The sequence below is a fragment of the Lemur catta genome, chromosome 1 (genome assembly GCF_020740605.2).
Source record: "Lemur catta isolate mLemCat1 chromosome 1, mLemCat1.pri, whole genome shotgun sequence".
Lineage (NCBI taxonomy): Eukaryota > Metazoa > Chordata > Mammalia > Primates > Lemuridae > Lemur > Lemur catta.
In genome coordinates this window covers 59,473,287-59,485,868 of record NC_059128.1, presented here as the reverse complement: position 1 = coordinate 59,485,868, position 12,582 = coordinate 59,473,287, and the positions used below count along the sequence as shown (strand labels likewise).

Below are 12,582 nucleotides of genomic sequence, written 5' to 3'. Positions count from 1 at the left end.
AGCCTGGGTAACAGAGAGAAACCTTGTGTCCACTAAAAAGAAAAAAACTAGCTGGGCGCCGTGGCTCACGCCTGTAATCCCAATGCCTAAGGAGGCCGAGGTGGGAGGATCACTTGAGACCAGGAGTTGGAGGCTGCTGTGAGCTGTGATCATGACACTGCACTCTAGCCTGGGCGACAAAATGAGACCCCATCTCTTAAAAATAAAAAAAAATTGATGAAGAGTTTTTATCACTAAGCACAAATATTTCATTTGTATGACTAATTTAGAATAAGATTCCCCACACAAGGGGTTTTCTTCTGTATTTCTAACCCGCCCACATTTTGTCAAAGTAGAAATTTAAACCTATTTTAACATTATTTTCAATTTCAAAATAAATTATCCTTGGTACTAAAACCAAATAGAAGAAAAGTAGTTTTAGAAGAAGAAATTTCATTTTCATTTTGAAAGATAGACATTACTGTTTTCATTATGTGTAGTGATGGGAAGCTCAAGTCTGCTTGCAAGCAGCTTTTCTGTCCTAAGAGTGGAAGATAGAATACAATGGTGCAAGGTGCTTTTAGGTGTGGGGAACAGATACTAACAACAGCACATGCAAACGTGCATGCGCATAGGTAGCCACACGCTCCAGCCATTACCAGTTTGTATCTTTAAACTGTTCATACCTCTGACCATCACCAGATCCTGATAGTTCCTCTCTGGTGAAGGACTATCTACTCTTTAATCTCTCCATCCCCCACTCCACATACACAGAGATGACTAAGGAATAAAAATAAAACAAGTGCCTTCAATCAGACAATGTAATGGTCTATTTATAGTGTATAAATTCCTCATCCTCAGTTTTTCTATTTAATACCCAGCCTGAATCATATTGCTGTAAAGATCTTTAAAATTTTTCAGTTTGCTCCCCTAATTTATGATAGAAAGTCTGATACTTGAACTTCTCCAAATATACAGTATCTACCCTTTTCAGTAAAACTTCTGACTTGTCTCTGCTTTATTAATGTGTATTTTAAAGTTACAAATAACCATACTTATTTGGAGTTATACTGTATCTTGGACCAAAATTTGATCAGACTTTTTGGTCAATTTACCAAAATAGCTTTATATCAGCATCCGAGAGTCATACAAAACTTTAGAAATTTTTCAGATATACTGCTAGAAAAATAGTAGACCAGATTATTAAAGTTTATTCTCAAAGTATTTTCTTAATTTTTCTACAGAACTGGTAGCTTCAAGATTTCCACAAACCCTGAATTTGATTGGAATTTAACATTTTAAAGTGTTTTTAAAACTATTGCAGTAAAAAAAGAGCAACACACATACAAATATGTTTAATGCCAAGTTAATAAAATATGGCTGAAATATTTGTTGACCCAGGGATTTAGCAGAGAGTAAAAGTCCTAGCAGAAGCTACTTAAAATGTACTCTCTATAGTGGTAACATCTGTATTTAAAAAAATGTACTCTGAATAATAAAGGAGAGATTTTGAGAGAGAGATTGAGAGGGGTGTCATGGATGGGGAAAAAAGGCAGAATGGGTGCCAGGTTTCTTGAAGTCAAATTTCAGTAATCTTAGAATTGTCATAGAAGAATCTGTTGGGAAGAGAATCTGACCTCCACTGGATGGGAGGATGAGAAGGGGAGGGGCTCTCTTGAGTACTTCACATTTTCCTTATCTCATTTAGTCCTCACAATAACTCTCTGAGGAAGTTAGCATAATTCCCAGCTGACAGATGAAAAAACTGAATTGTAGAATTCAAGTAAATCCTGAGGCAAAAAACCAACTATTTTAGTGTATAAAAAAATATATAGGCCCGGCGCAGTGGCTCACGCCTGTAATCCTAGCCTTCTGGGAGGCCGAGGCGGGTGGATCGCTCAAGGTCAGGAGTTCGAGACCAGCCTGAGCAAGAGCGAGACCCTGTCTCTACTAAAAATAGAAAGAAATTATCTGGCCAACTAAAAGTATACATAGAAAAAATTAGCTGGCCATGGTGGCGCATGCCTGTAGTCCCAGCTACCCGGGAGGCTGAGGCAGTAGGATCGCTTAAGCCCAGGAGTTTGAGGTTGCTGTGAGCTAGGCTGACACCACAGCACTCACTCTAGCCCGGGCAACAGAGTGAGACTCTGTCTCACAAAAAAAAAAAAAATATATATATATATATATATATATATTACAAATTCTGAGGGAGGTGCTCCAAATTAGATGAAAATCTGCTACTGACCATTATTATTTCCTCCCATTTAAGGATGAGAAATTCAGAAACAGCTTACTTGGATGCTGATGGGATGAATCAATATGGTGTGGCAAATACAATCTAGCAGTTGCTGTTACCATGTTTCCTGTGTTTGGGCCATGCTGAATAGATGATCTCAGCACATCCATTTTGAAAACCTGAACATATTTTAAAAAAATATGATATTTAGAAATCTCACAATAAAAGAAATGATGGCTTCATTATTCAGAGTAAACATTTATTATACAGCTGGATAACTTTGTAAAATTATATAATTCAACTCAACATTTTTAAAACTGTGTGTATGTGACACAAAAAGTAACACATCTCTTAAAACTTGGGAAACGTAAAGCAAAGTAACAACAGAGAATAAAAAATTGCCCGAATCCTAAAATGCATTTTGCTATAATCCTTCCTTTTCTGCTTATTATTGCATAGTATCTCTGGACTTTCCAGAGATAGGGTTTCTTGATAGATGCTCACAAGTGCTCCAAGGAGCAGGATGAACACATTGTATGTCTATTCTTAATAAGCCAGGTACCATGCATTTGATTCAATGGTCCTGTCAACCTAATGTGTTCCAAGGGTACCTCGTCACATTCTCTAAGATAGACCTTGTGAAGAGTGTCAGGTTTGGAGCAGACCTGGCAGTATATTCTTTATTTTGCAAGAAGTGTCTTCTGTGATTTTTTTTAAACATCTAAAATTACCATGTCTATTAGCTAAAAGTATAAACAGTGAGAATAGAAATAAAAATGAACCTTATACCTAAACATCTGCATTATACTGATAGAAATTTAAATATTTAAACTATATAATCAAAAAAGGATACATAGACTTACATACTCAGACACACAAACAAGCCCTTTTCACCTTAATACAAACACTTATATCTCTCTGACCTCTCCTTTTTAAAAAAACAAAAAAATGAATTTTTTATTTGGAATAATTTTTGATTTACAAAAGTTACAAAGATAGTACACAGAATTTTTTATATGCCCTCACCCATGTCCCCTAATGTTGCCATCTCACATTACTGTGGAACAATTCTCAAATCTAAGAAACCAACATAGGTAGCATTATCATAACTAAACTCAGACTTTGTTCATATTTCACCAATTTTTCCAGTAAAGTCCTTTTTCTGTTCCAGCACCCCCTCCAGAATAAACATTTATTATACAGGTGGATATTATGATATTGCATTTAGTCTTCATATCTCCTTGATCTTCTCTATCTGTGACAGTTTATCAGTCTTTCCTTGTTTGTCATGACAGTGACACATTTGCGGAACACTGGTCAGATAAAATGTCCCTCAGTTGTCTAATGTATGTTCTCATGATTTGAAGGAGGTTATGGGTTTGGGGGGAAACGTACCACAGAGATTAAATACCCTTTTCATCTCATCACATCAGGGATACACAATGTTCACATGACATCACTGGTGACATCATCATTTGGTTAAGGTCGTGTTTAGCGGATTTCTCCACTGTATAGTTATTTTTTCTGTTGCCACACTATTATAATGTTGCTATAAACATTTTTATGTATATATATTTTAATTATACCTTAGGATACATTCCCAAGACCGGAATGCTTGGGCTAAAAGGTAGAATCATTTCTATGATTTTTTTCATTTTACTAGGTCACAATGCAGAAAATGTGTAACAATTTAAAAGACCACTAGAAATGTATAAATATGCATATGTTTTCCTGTAGTCTTATCAGTACTTTTTTCCTAATTTAATATGTAAAGGGAAGAAATGAAAGAGGTCAATGTACTAAATGTTTTACAAGAATTATATCATTTGCTTCATTTAATTTTTGCCACCCCTCAGTAAGGTAGGCACTACTCTCAGTTGACAGTGCAAGGGCTGGGTGCCAGAGGCCCCAGCAGTTATAGCCAGAGGGCAGATACCAAAGGTCAAGTCCTGGAATATTGCCCAAGCCAGAGCTGGGAGAAGAAATCCAAACCAGGTTATTAAGAACAGAGACCAGAAAAGGAATGGGAGCCAAGGCACTGGATCAAATGAAGGGGACAAAAACCCAGGAAAACCTGAGCTAGATTGGTCAAGTGGGAGGTCCTTTTCGATGAATTCCAAAACATATCTTTTTAGTGACCTTTATAGGATCCAGCCACAACTTTGTGAGTAGAACAGATTCATTTAAAGATGCCAGAAGAGAATGGACACTAGGCTAGCTGCTTGACATTTTAGAGCTCATCAATCACATTTATTAAAAAAATAAAATAAAATTGCTACACATGCATACATATTTACATGTAAATGTATAGAGAAGGCCTGGAAGGGTACACACTAGCCTTAAAACATTGGCTATATCTTGGGAAGATGAATGGGATTAGGGCAGTAGTTGGGATACCAGGGTCCTTTATATGTCTGCTTTGTTTGAATACATACATGATTTTTTTTAAATGAAAAATTATTGCTAGAAAAAGCTTTCATTTATTCTTTCATTTATTTAATGAACATTTATTGGATGCTCACTGTATACTAAGCACTGTGCAAAGATCTGAAGCAAGATATGGATTCTACCCAAAAGTTCATGTGCTAGTATAGTGTTTTTCAAACTTTGGATCACAGTCCTTCAGTGGGTTCTGAAATTAAAAATCAGGGCCGGGCATGGTGGCTCTGTAATCCTAGCATTGTGGAAAGCTGAGGCGGGAGGATCACTTGAGGCCAGGAGTTCGAAACTGCAGTGAGCTATGTGATGCCTCTATACTCCAGCCTGAGCAGTGGGCCAGAACTAACATTTTTTTCCCAACATTTTGTTGTGATGATTTTCAAATATAAATTTTGAAAGAATTGCACACTGAATTTACATACACTCACCACTAGATTCTACCATTAACATTTTACCATACTGGCTTTATCATTTGTCTACCCATCTAGTCATCTCTCTATCCATCTATTAATTTATCTTAATTTTTAGTGTATTTCAAAGTAAATTATAGATACTGGTAACCTTCCCTCAAATACTTCAATATATATATCATTAACTAGAATATTTGTTATAGTTTATTTTCTTTTGATGTAAAATTTTCATATAATAAAATACATGAGTCTTTAACAAATGGTGAGTTTTAACAAATATATACATCTGTGTAACACAAACCCCTCACAACTGCATTTTTTACAAAATGAAATGTCATTTAAAAAGTCAGAATGTAATACACATAGTATGGCAAGGCACTGTTTCATGAACTTCTGTTTCAGATATGTATGTATATCTGGGTCACAATGTAAAATCTTTTTCTTACAGTTACAATAAAAATCTAAATCACTATTCTGGTAGGAGACCTCAACATGTAATCAAATAATGGTTATATAGACCTTTTAGATAGGATATTCAGTTCTATTGTAGTTGGAAAGAGGGGATTGAGATTGGCAGGAAAGGCCAAGGAAAATGTGACATGTCATCATGATGACATTGGCTAACACTTATATAGCACTCACTGTGTGCTAACTGCCAAGCACTGTTCTGAGAAGGTTACATATATTAACTCCTTTCATCCTCACAACAACCTAGGAGGTAAGTGCTATTATTATGCCCATTGTTCAGAAGACTGAGTTCAAAACAATTAAGTATCTTGTCCAGGGTCACAAAGCTATTAAATAGTAGAGCCAAACTATCAAGCTCACAGTTCATACTCTTGACTATTACACAATACTATACTAGTATTATATATTTTATGGGTAGAAATTTGCTTTTTAACTTGGGGAATTTTATTTAAATCACTTTTCAGGAAGCAAAAAATTTTTCTTATGTGATATTACCTCAATGTTTGTGTGTATGTGTTACAGTATTACAATTCTGGGGTACACAGAAAGCATTTAGAGCTAGAAAAGATGTTAACCATCATCAAATATCACTTTCATTTCTGGAAGCTACATATTGTACTTTTTTTCTTTTCTTTTTTTTTTTTTTTTTTAAGATGAGATCTCCCTCTGTCACCCAGGCTGGAGTACAGAGGTGTGATCATAGCTCACTGCAGCCTCAAACTCCTGGGTTCAAGTGATCCTCCCACCTCAGTCTCCCAAATAGCTGGGACTATAGGCAGGTGTCACCTGCACCCAGCCACATACTCTACTTTTTCATGTACTGATTTGTTTGGTATTTTCCAGATTAATTGTGCAGCAGCATTAGAAAAGAGAATATTGACTTCATCACTGCCAAAGCTACCTGAAGTTGTTGCTTCTTAACCTGAAGTGAACATTTAATGATGCTAATACGCTGAATGAGGCAACGTGATAAATTAAAGAGAGCATTATATCATGAGTCAGGAGACCGGAATTCAGGACTTCACTCTGTGTCTGTGATTATCGGTCATCCTATCTGCAAAATGAAGGGAGTACACATCAGGGATGACAAACATAAGGTGCATATGTTGCCACTCCCTGCTTCTTAACCCACAACCGACATTAGTAATCATTCATGACATCCTTTTGTTTTGAACCTGGAAGCGGCTCCAGAATCCTTCCCAAGACAGCTGTTATAGTTAGTCATGGTTGGGACCCAAGTTGAAACCTATTTGATGGGTTTGACAGTACGTAAAGACTCTGCCAGTTCTAACTCCCAGAAATACACCATCAGAAATATGGTAAGTGCTCAATTCAGTATGTACTCAGTCTTTTCAGTCTCTCTTCTCTCTGGGCATTAAGTTTATGTCATGTAGGGTTCTGGGACATGAATTCATTCATATTCTACTATGAATCTACCAACCTCACTAGTCCTGGCCTTGAAAGCATGTCCATCTAATCCAAGGATAATTTTTGTTTAATTTCTGTTCTTAAGTAACCTTTACCTTCTTTTCCTCTTGGGGCTTTCTAGATTCCCTGCTAGGGCATCTTAGCACCCTTTGTGTGATGCTTTCCCTATTGACATTTCCTTTCTTTTTTCTTCCTTGATTTTTCTATACACATTCACACAAGCTCTTGGGTGTGCAATCTCCTAACTTCCTGACCATAAAAACATCTTCCCTAGCCTTATGTATTGTTGAATGCAAAGAATTTATGACAGAGGAAGTTCATACCTACTCCCTGACCACTCCCAGCACTTGTCTAAGCATATTCCTTCTCATTGTCCTACCTCAGTTTCATAGTATTTGATTGCCCTCCTCCCTGATGATTAATAACCAGGATAAGTGCTTACAGCATTCATCTTCAGTTCTCACACATGTACTTGTCTCTTGAGTCTCCACATTGTTTATTTTGGCATTGTATGTTTTATAGTAGAAATAGTTTAAAGTTATGCTTCTCTACTTTATTATCAGTGTGTAATCTTACAGTCATAGATTGTGTAATTGTTTATCAGCATGCAAGAAATAATGTCTTCAAGTCTTTAGATGCCTTCAGCTACTCTTTCCAAAACTTGCATCCCTAATAAGTATCAATTCTACATGTCCTTATTTGTCATCCTTGCTCTTGAAGTCAGTGGGAAGGAATGCTGTGCTTGTGTAAGGTAGAAACCAGTGTGATCCCTTGATGTAACATCTCAATGAGATCTTTTTACATCTCATTTTACCACTTAATGCAACCAACACATTTAAAGGCAAAGGTTTGGCCATGGGTACTTTTGAGACAATATTTTTTTTTCTTTTACCTGTCGGTTGAAATCAAAGACATAAGATCGTAATTTCTAACTATCATAAAGATGACTTTAAAATAACTTTGCTGAAAGGGAGTAAAAGAAAGGATGGTAATCTTAACTTCCTAGTCACCTGCCATGATTTTTGTTGGCAACAATTTGTAAGGAAAATAAAAGCAACACATAATACCAAATGATTAAATACCACAGGGTATGTTGCAATCCCACCCACAGCAGTGAGTTTATCTTCCTGGAGAAGGGAGTGAATGGCCCCAGGCCTCCCCCATAGCACAGCTGTCATGTCCCTGGCTGAGCTGGTCTCAGTCACATCCTGTTCTGCACAGTGAATGAACGCAGCAACCCCAGGCTTGGCCACACTGGGCCTGGCTCTTGAAAGCTCAGTGTTTGGAATTGTTGTGAGATAACCACCTGTCTGATAGGGCTTAGGAAATAACAGATGAGCTGGGAGGACAAAAAAATAATATATAACTTAGTCCAAGAATTATCTCATAATGTTGTTTCAAGTTGCAGCAAGGAAATATTATAATACAGTTGACCCTTGAACAACATGGGTTTGAACTGCATGATTCACTTATATATAGCTTTTTTTTTTTTTTTTTTGAGAAAATGTGGATGGAAAATAGAGTATTCACGAGATGGGAAACCTGAGTATATGCATGTTCCACAGGGCCCACTATGGCACTTGAGCATGCGCAGATTTGGTTATATGAAGGGTGGTTCTAGAACCAATGCCCCACATACCAACCAACAACTGTAATGATAACAGCTAAGCTGTAATGTGAACGTTTCACCAGACCCTTTGTAAAGTGCTGTCTGTACATTACCTTATCTCACTCTCGCACCTCAGAGGTAGCCATCTTACTGGAGTTCAGAAAGCCTAAGCAACTTAGAATCACATGGTAGGTATATGGCAAGACATGAGCCAGATCTGTCTCAATCAAGTCAGAGCTTTTAAGCAACACCTTCTTCTGTCTCCTCAAGCAGACAAAGTCCCCCAAAATGATACTTGTTGGTTTCCAGTTTGACTTAGCTACTTATCCCCCTGCACAGCAAGACCCTCTCTCTATCATGGTGTGCCCACTCTGTACTTTGCTGGGATTCTGATTAGTCCCAGAACCACTCATTCATCAAAAGTCCAATTCTTCCATGCAATCTGCTTATTTCACTAGACACATGATGTTTTTTATCAACCTATAACACATGAATAAAGGAGAGTCTTAACTCCACTCTTGAACAGGCATAGGTGCCACATCAAACAGATAATTAATGTTTTGCACTCTAAGAGGCTGTGAAGTAGATCAAACCGTATAAGTCAGCCTCTGCCTGATGTTCTGACAGCTGAGTCTTTTGCAAACTGACTCTTAGCAGACACCTACCTTCCCACCAACTGTTGCTAAGATAGCTGCAAATGCTCACCTGGGAAGACCTAGCCCTGTAATGCTCTCCCCCTGTTTCAGTCTCCTATATAGCAGATTGGGAAACTGATCCCTGTAATTGCAGCTGTTAAAAGTGACAGTATTTATGAATAACTAGTAAGTGTACATTCAAATCAGATTTTTAACAAAGAATTCAGACTGATCTATATGCCACGTTCATTTTACACCATTTTACTGTTTAATCTAGATACAAATATAGTGTGCCTTTTACATACCAAGTAGTGATAAAGTGACTGGATTAAAAAAAATTAAAAGATTAAAAAAAGTTCTGGAGGTCTGTTTTTTATTTTTTATTTTTTTAGAGGGAGTTGGGTCTTGCTATGTTACTCAGGCTGGTCTTGAACTCCTGGGCTTAAGTGATCCTCCCACCTCAGCCTCAGCCTCTCAAATAGCTGGGATTACAGGTGCATGCCACTGTACCTGGTTCAATTTTTAAAGGATCTTAAGAATCATCTTTTCCAATAAAACTTATATAAGGGGTAAAAAAGAAAAAAAGGAAAAAATAATAAAAATGTAAATAGGTTTAAAAGAAAGAATCATTCCTGCTCAGGATTCTCAGCTTAGGCCCCAGGATAGGTGTCAGGGAAGTCTATGGATGCCCTGAGGTTATTTTATAACATTTAAGTACATACCTCTTTGTGCATTTTCTAGAAGAGGTTCATTAGTATTCTCAGAGGGTTCTATATTCTAGTTTAATGCACTTATATTACAGATGAGGATACTAAAGTTCATGAAATTAAATGGACTGCCTAACAGCACACAGTAAGAATTCACTAGGAATTTATATGATAAATAAATACTAATGCTCAAAACATCTTGACACAAGAAAAAAATAAAGCTAAACCTATTTTATGGAGAGCAAGGAGAGAGAATTAAAATATTGTACTCATTCTACTTTATAGAATGAGATGTTACCTCATAAAAAATATGTATATCGTTACCCTTTAACATCCGTAGTGATGTCATGTAGATGTCTGTCATGTACCCTCTGATATGCTGGGTGAGAAGGTCACTTCACTTCTGTTGTGTTCTTTTCAAAGTCTAATCATAAAAACATCAGATAAACCTAGATTGGGGGACGACATTCTACAGGACAACTGGCCAGTATCCTCAAGATAAATCATGAAAAATAAGGAACGACTGAGAGAGAAACTGTCACAGACCAGAGGAGGCTAAAGAGACATGACAGTTAAATACAGTGTAGTATTGTAGATGGGATGCTGGAACAAAAAGAGGACATTAATGGAAAATTGGTGAACTTCAAATGAAATCTGGAGATGAGTTAATAATAATGTATAGTATTGGTTTCTTAGTTTTGACAAATGTACTATGGTCATGTGAGATGCTAAAAATGGCTATCTTTGTAACTTTACTATAAATCTAAAATTATTCTAATTTTTTTTTTTAAGAGAAAGGATCTTGCTCTGTCTCCCAGGCTAGAGTGCAATGGTGTGATCATAGCTCATGGCAACGTTGAACTCTTATCCTCAAGTGAGCCTCCTGCCTCAGCTTCCCAAGTAGCTAGGACTACAGGCTTATGTCACCATGCCCAGTGGCTAATTTTTTTTTTTTTTTTTTTGGTTAGAGTTGAGGGTCTCATTATGTTGCCCAGGCTGGTCTTGAACTCCTGGGCTCAAGTGATCCTCCTGCCTCAGCTTCGAAAAGTGCTGGGATTACAGGTGTGAGCCACCGCGCCCAGCCAAAATTTTAAAAGTTCCTTTAAGAACTATTGTTAACCTTAGTTTTTTGTACTGATTCTCATAGCTATTACCAAATGTGAATGTGATATTGTCACATGAACCAACAAGCCAGCTCTGGTACTTGTGATAAAAGAAGGATAGGCCATTGGTCAGTATTGTGCTCATTCGCATTGATGATTCCAGAATCTACAATGAGTGTAAGAGGAACACGAGACTCAGTACAACTGAGTTAGACATAAAACTACAAGCATGAAGCCCTGAATGGTGAGGATGAGTTAGAGGGCGTCAGGGATCTCCGCATGTGCTTGGCCTCTGAGCTGCCAGCCCACCTTTGACACTAATGCAGTGACCTTGGGTGTCTTAACATCTTAACCCCCAACTTGCTTGACCCTAAAGTAAGGATAACAGAAGTACCTGCATCAAAGAATTGTGATAAATAAATAATATATGTAAATTGCTTAGCACAGAACCTTACAGAACTCGTTATAGGGAATCTGACAAATGGTTAGAGGAATCTGACAAATGGCTGATAATACTATTACTATTTCCACCACTAAGGAAAGAAAAGCTTTTCTATAGATGTTGTCTCCATTGCCCATAAATTAAAACTCAAATTCCTTAACATGACTTTTAAAGCCAATTTTATTGTATATGAGCAGCTTAATTTCTTGTGACTATTCTTTCTACTCCCTGAACTGCCACCACAGTGAACTTTCCAGAGCTTTCACTTTTCTCTGCCTCAGTCTTCCCTTCTAGATCATCCTTCAAGACCCATGTCAGTGTCCCTTCTCTGAGAAGCAATTCCTCACTCTCCTGTGATGTTCTTTGTCCCTTCCTTCTGTCATCCATGGAATTATACCTGTCCCAATTGTAACTCATCACCTTGTACCGCTGTCTTTGTTTACCTATGTAGTATAAAAATAGGTAAAAATCAGATCAGAAGTTCCTCTTTCTTCGTCTCCATGTTCTTCTGGTGTTTGGCACATACTTGGTGCCCAGCAAAACTGATGAATAAATTGAATGAATATGAGTAGAACAACTGTGGTTGCTCAAGATTGTTTTGGAGGATGACTAATGAAAATTTGTTTGATTTTTATTTATTAAAACCTCATTTAGTTCGTAAAAGTGAAAACCAATGTTACCAGATGATATGTTATTTACTACCACTTTGTTTACTGTCAGTCTTTAACACATAGGTAATACGATTCTTTGAGAAATTTGATCTCGCCTTTCTGTTGTTCTTTTATCTTCCAGTTTCCGGGTACAGCCATCCCTTGCCATAACTTTTGAACAATATTTGGAAAAATACTGTCTAAGAGAAAAAAATGATAAAATTTTTCCTCATGGTGAATAAACAAGGGCAGACCCGACTTTCTAAGTACTATGAACATGTGGATATTAATAAGCGCACACTTCTAGAAACAGAAGTCATAAAGAGCTGTCTCTCTCGATCCAGTGAGCAAGTAAGTTTCTGATACTCTCTTTTATCTCTGCATTCAGCTCTGCCTTGGTGGATCTGTTATTACTGAGCCTCAAGGACTATCATTTTCTTTGAACTCCTTCAACAGCTATTAGGGAAAATAAGGAA

General features: G+C 37.1%; 1 protein-coding gene across 5 annotated transcripts in view; it reads left to right on the top strand.

Annotated features, from left to right (window-relative positions):
• AP4S1 (adaptor related protein complex 4 subunit sigma 1) overlaps positions 1 to 12,582 on the top strand; it is a 74,078-nt gene that overhangs the window by 9,612 nt on the left and 51,884 nt on the right. For 4 of the 5 annotated variants that reach the window (XM_045569313.1, XM_045569280.1, XM_045569305.1 and 1 more), the window contains exon 2: positions 12,249 to 12,457. In XM_045569313.1, the coding sequence (XP_045425269.1) occupies positions 12,320 to 12,457 (138 nt within the window). In that variant the 5' untranslated portion in view covers positions 12,249 to 12,319. Of the gene's footprint in view, positions 1 to 6,375; positions 6,852 to 12,248; positions 12,458 to 12,582 lie in introns of all 5 variants that reach the window. The other variant, XM_045569289.1, reaches the window with a different exon arrangement.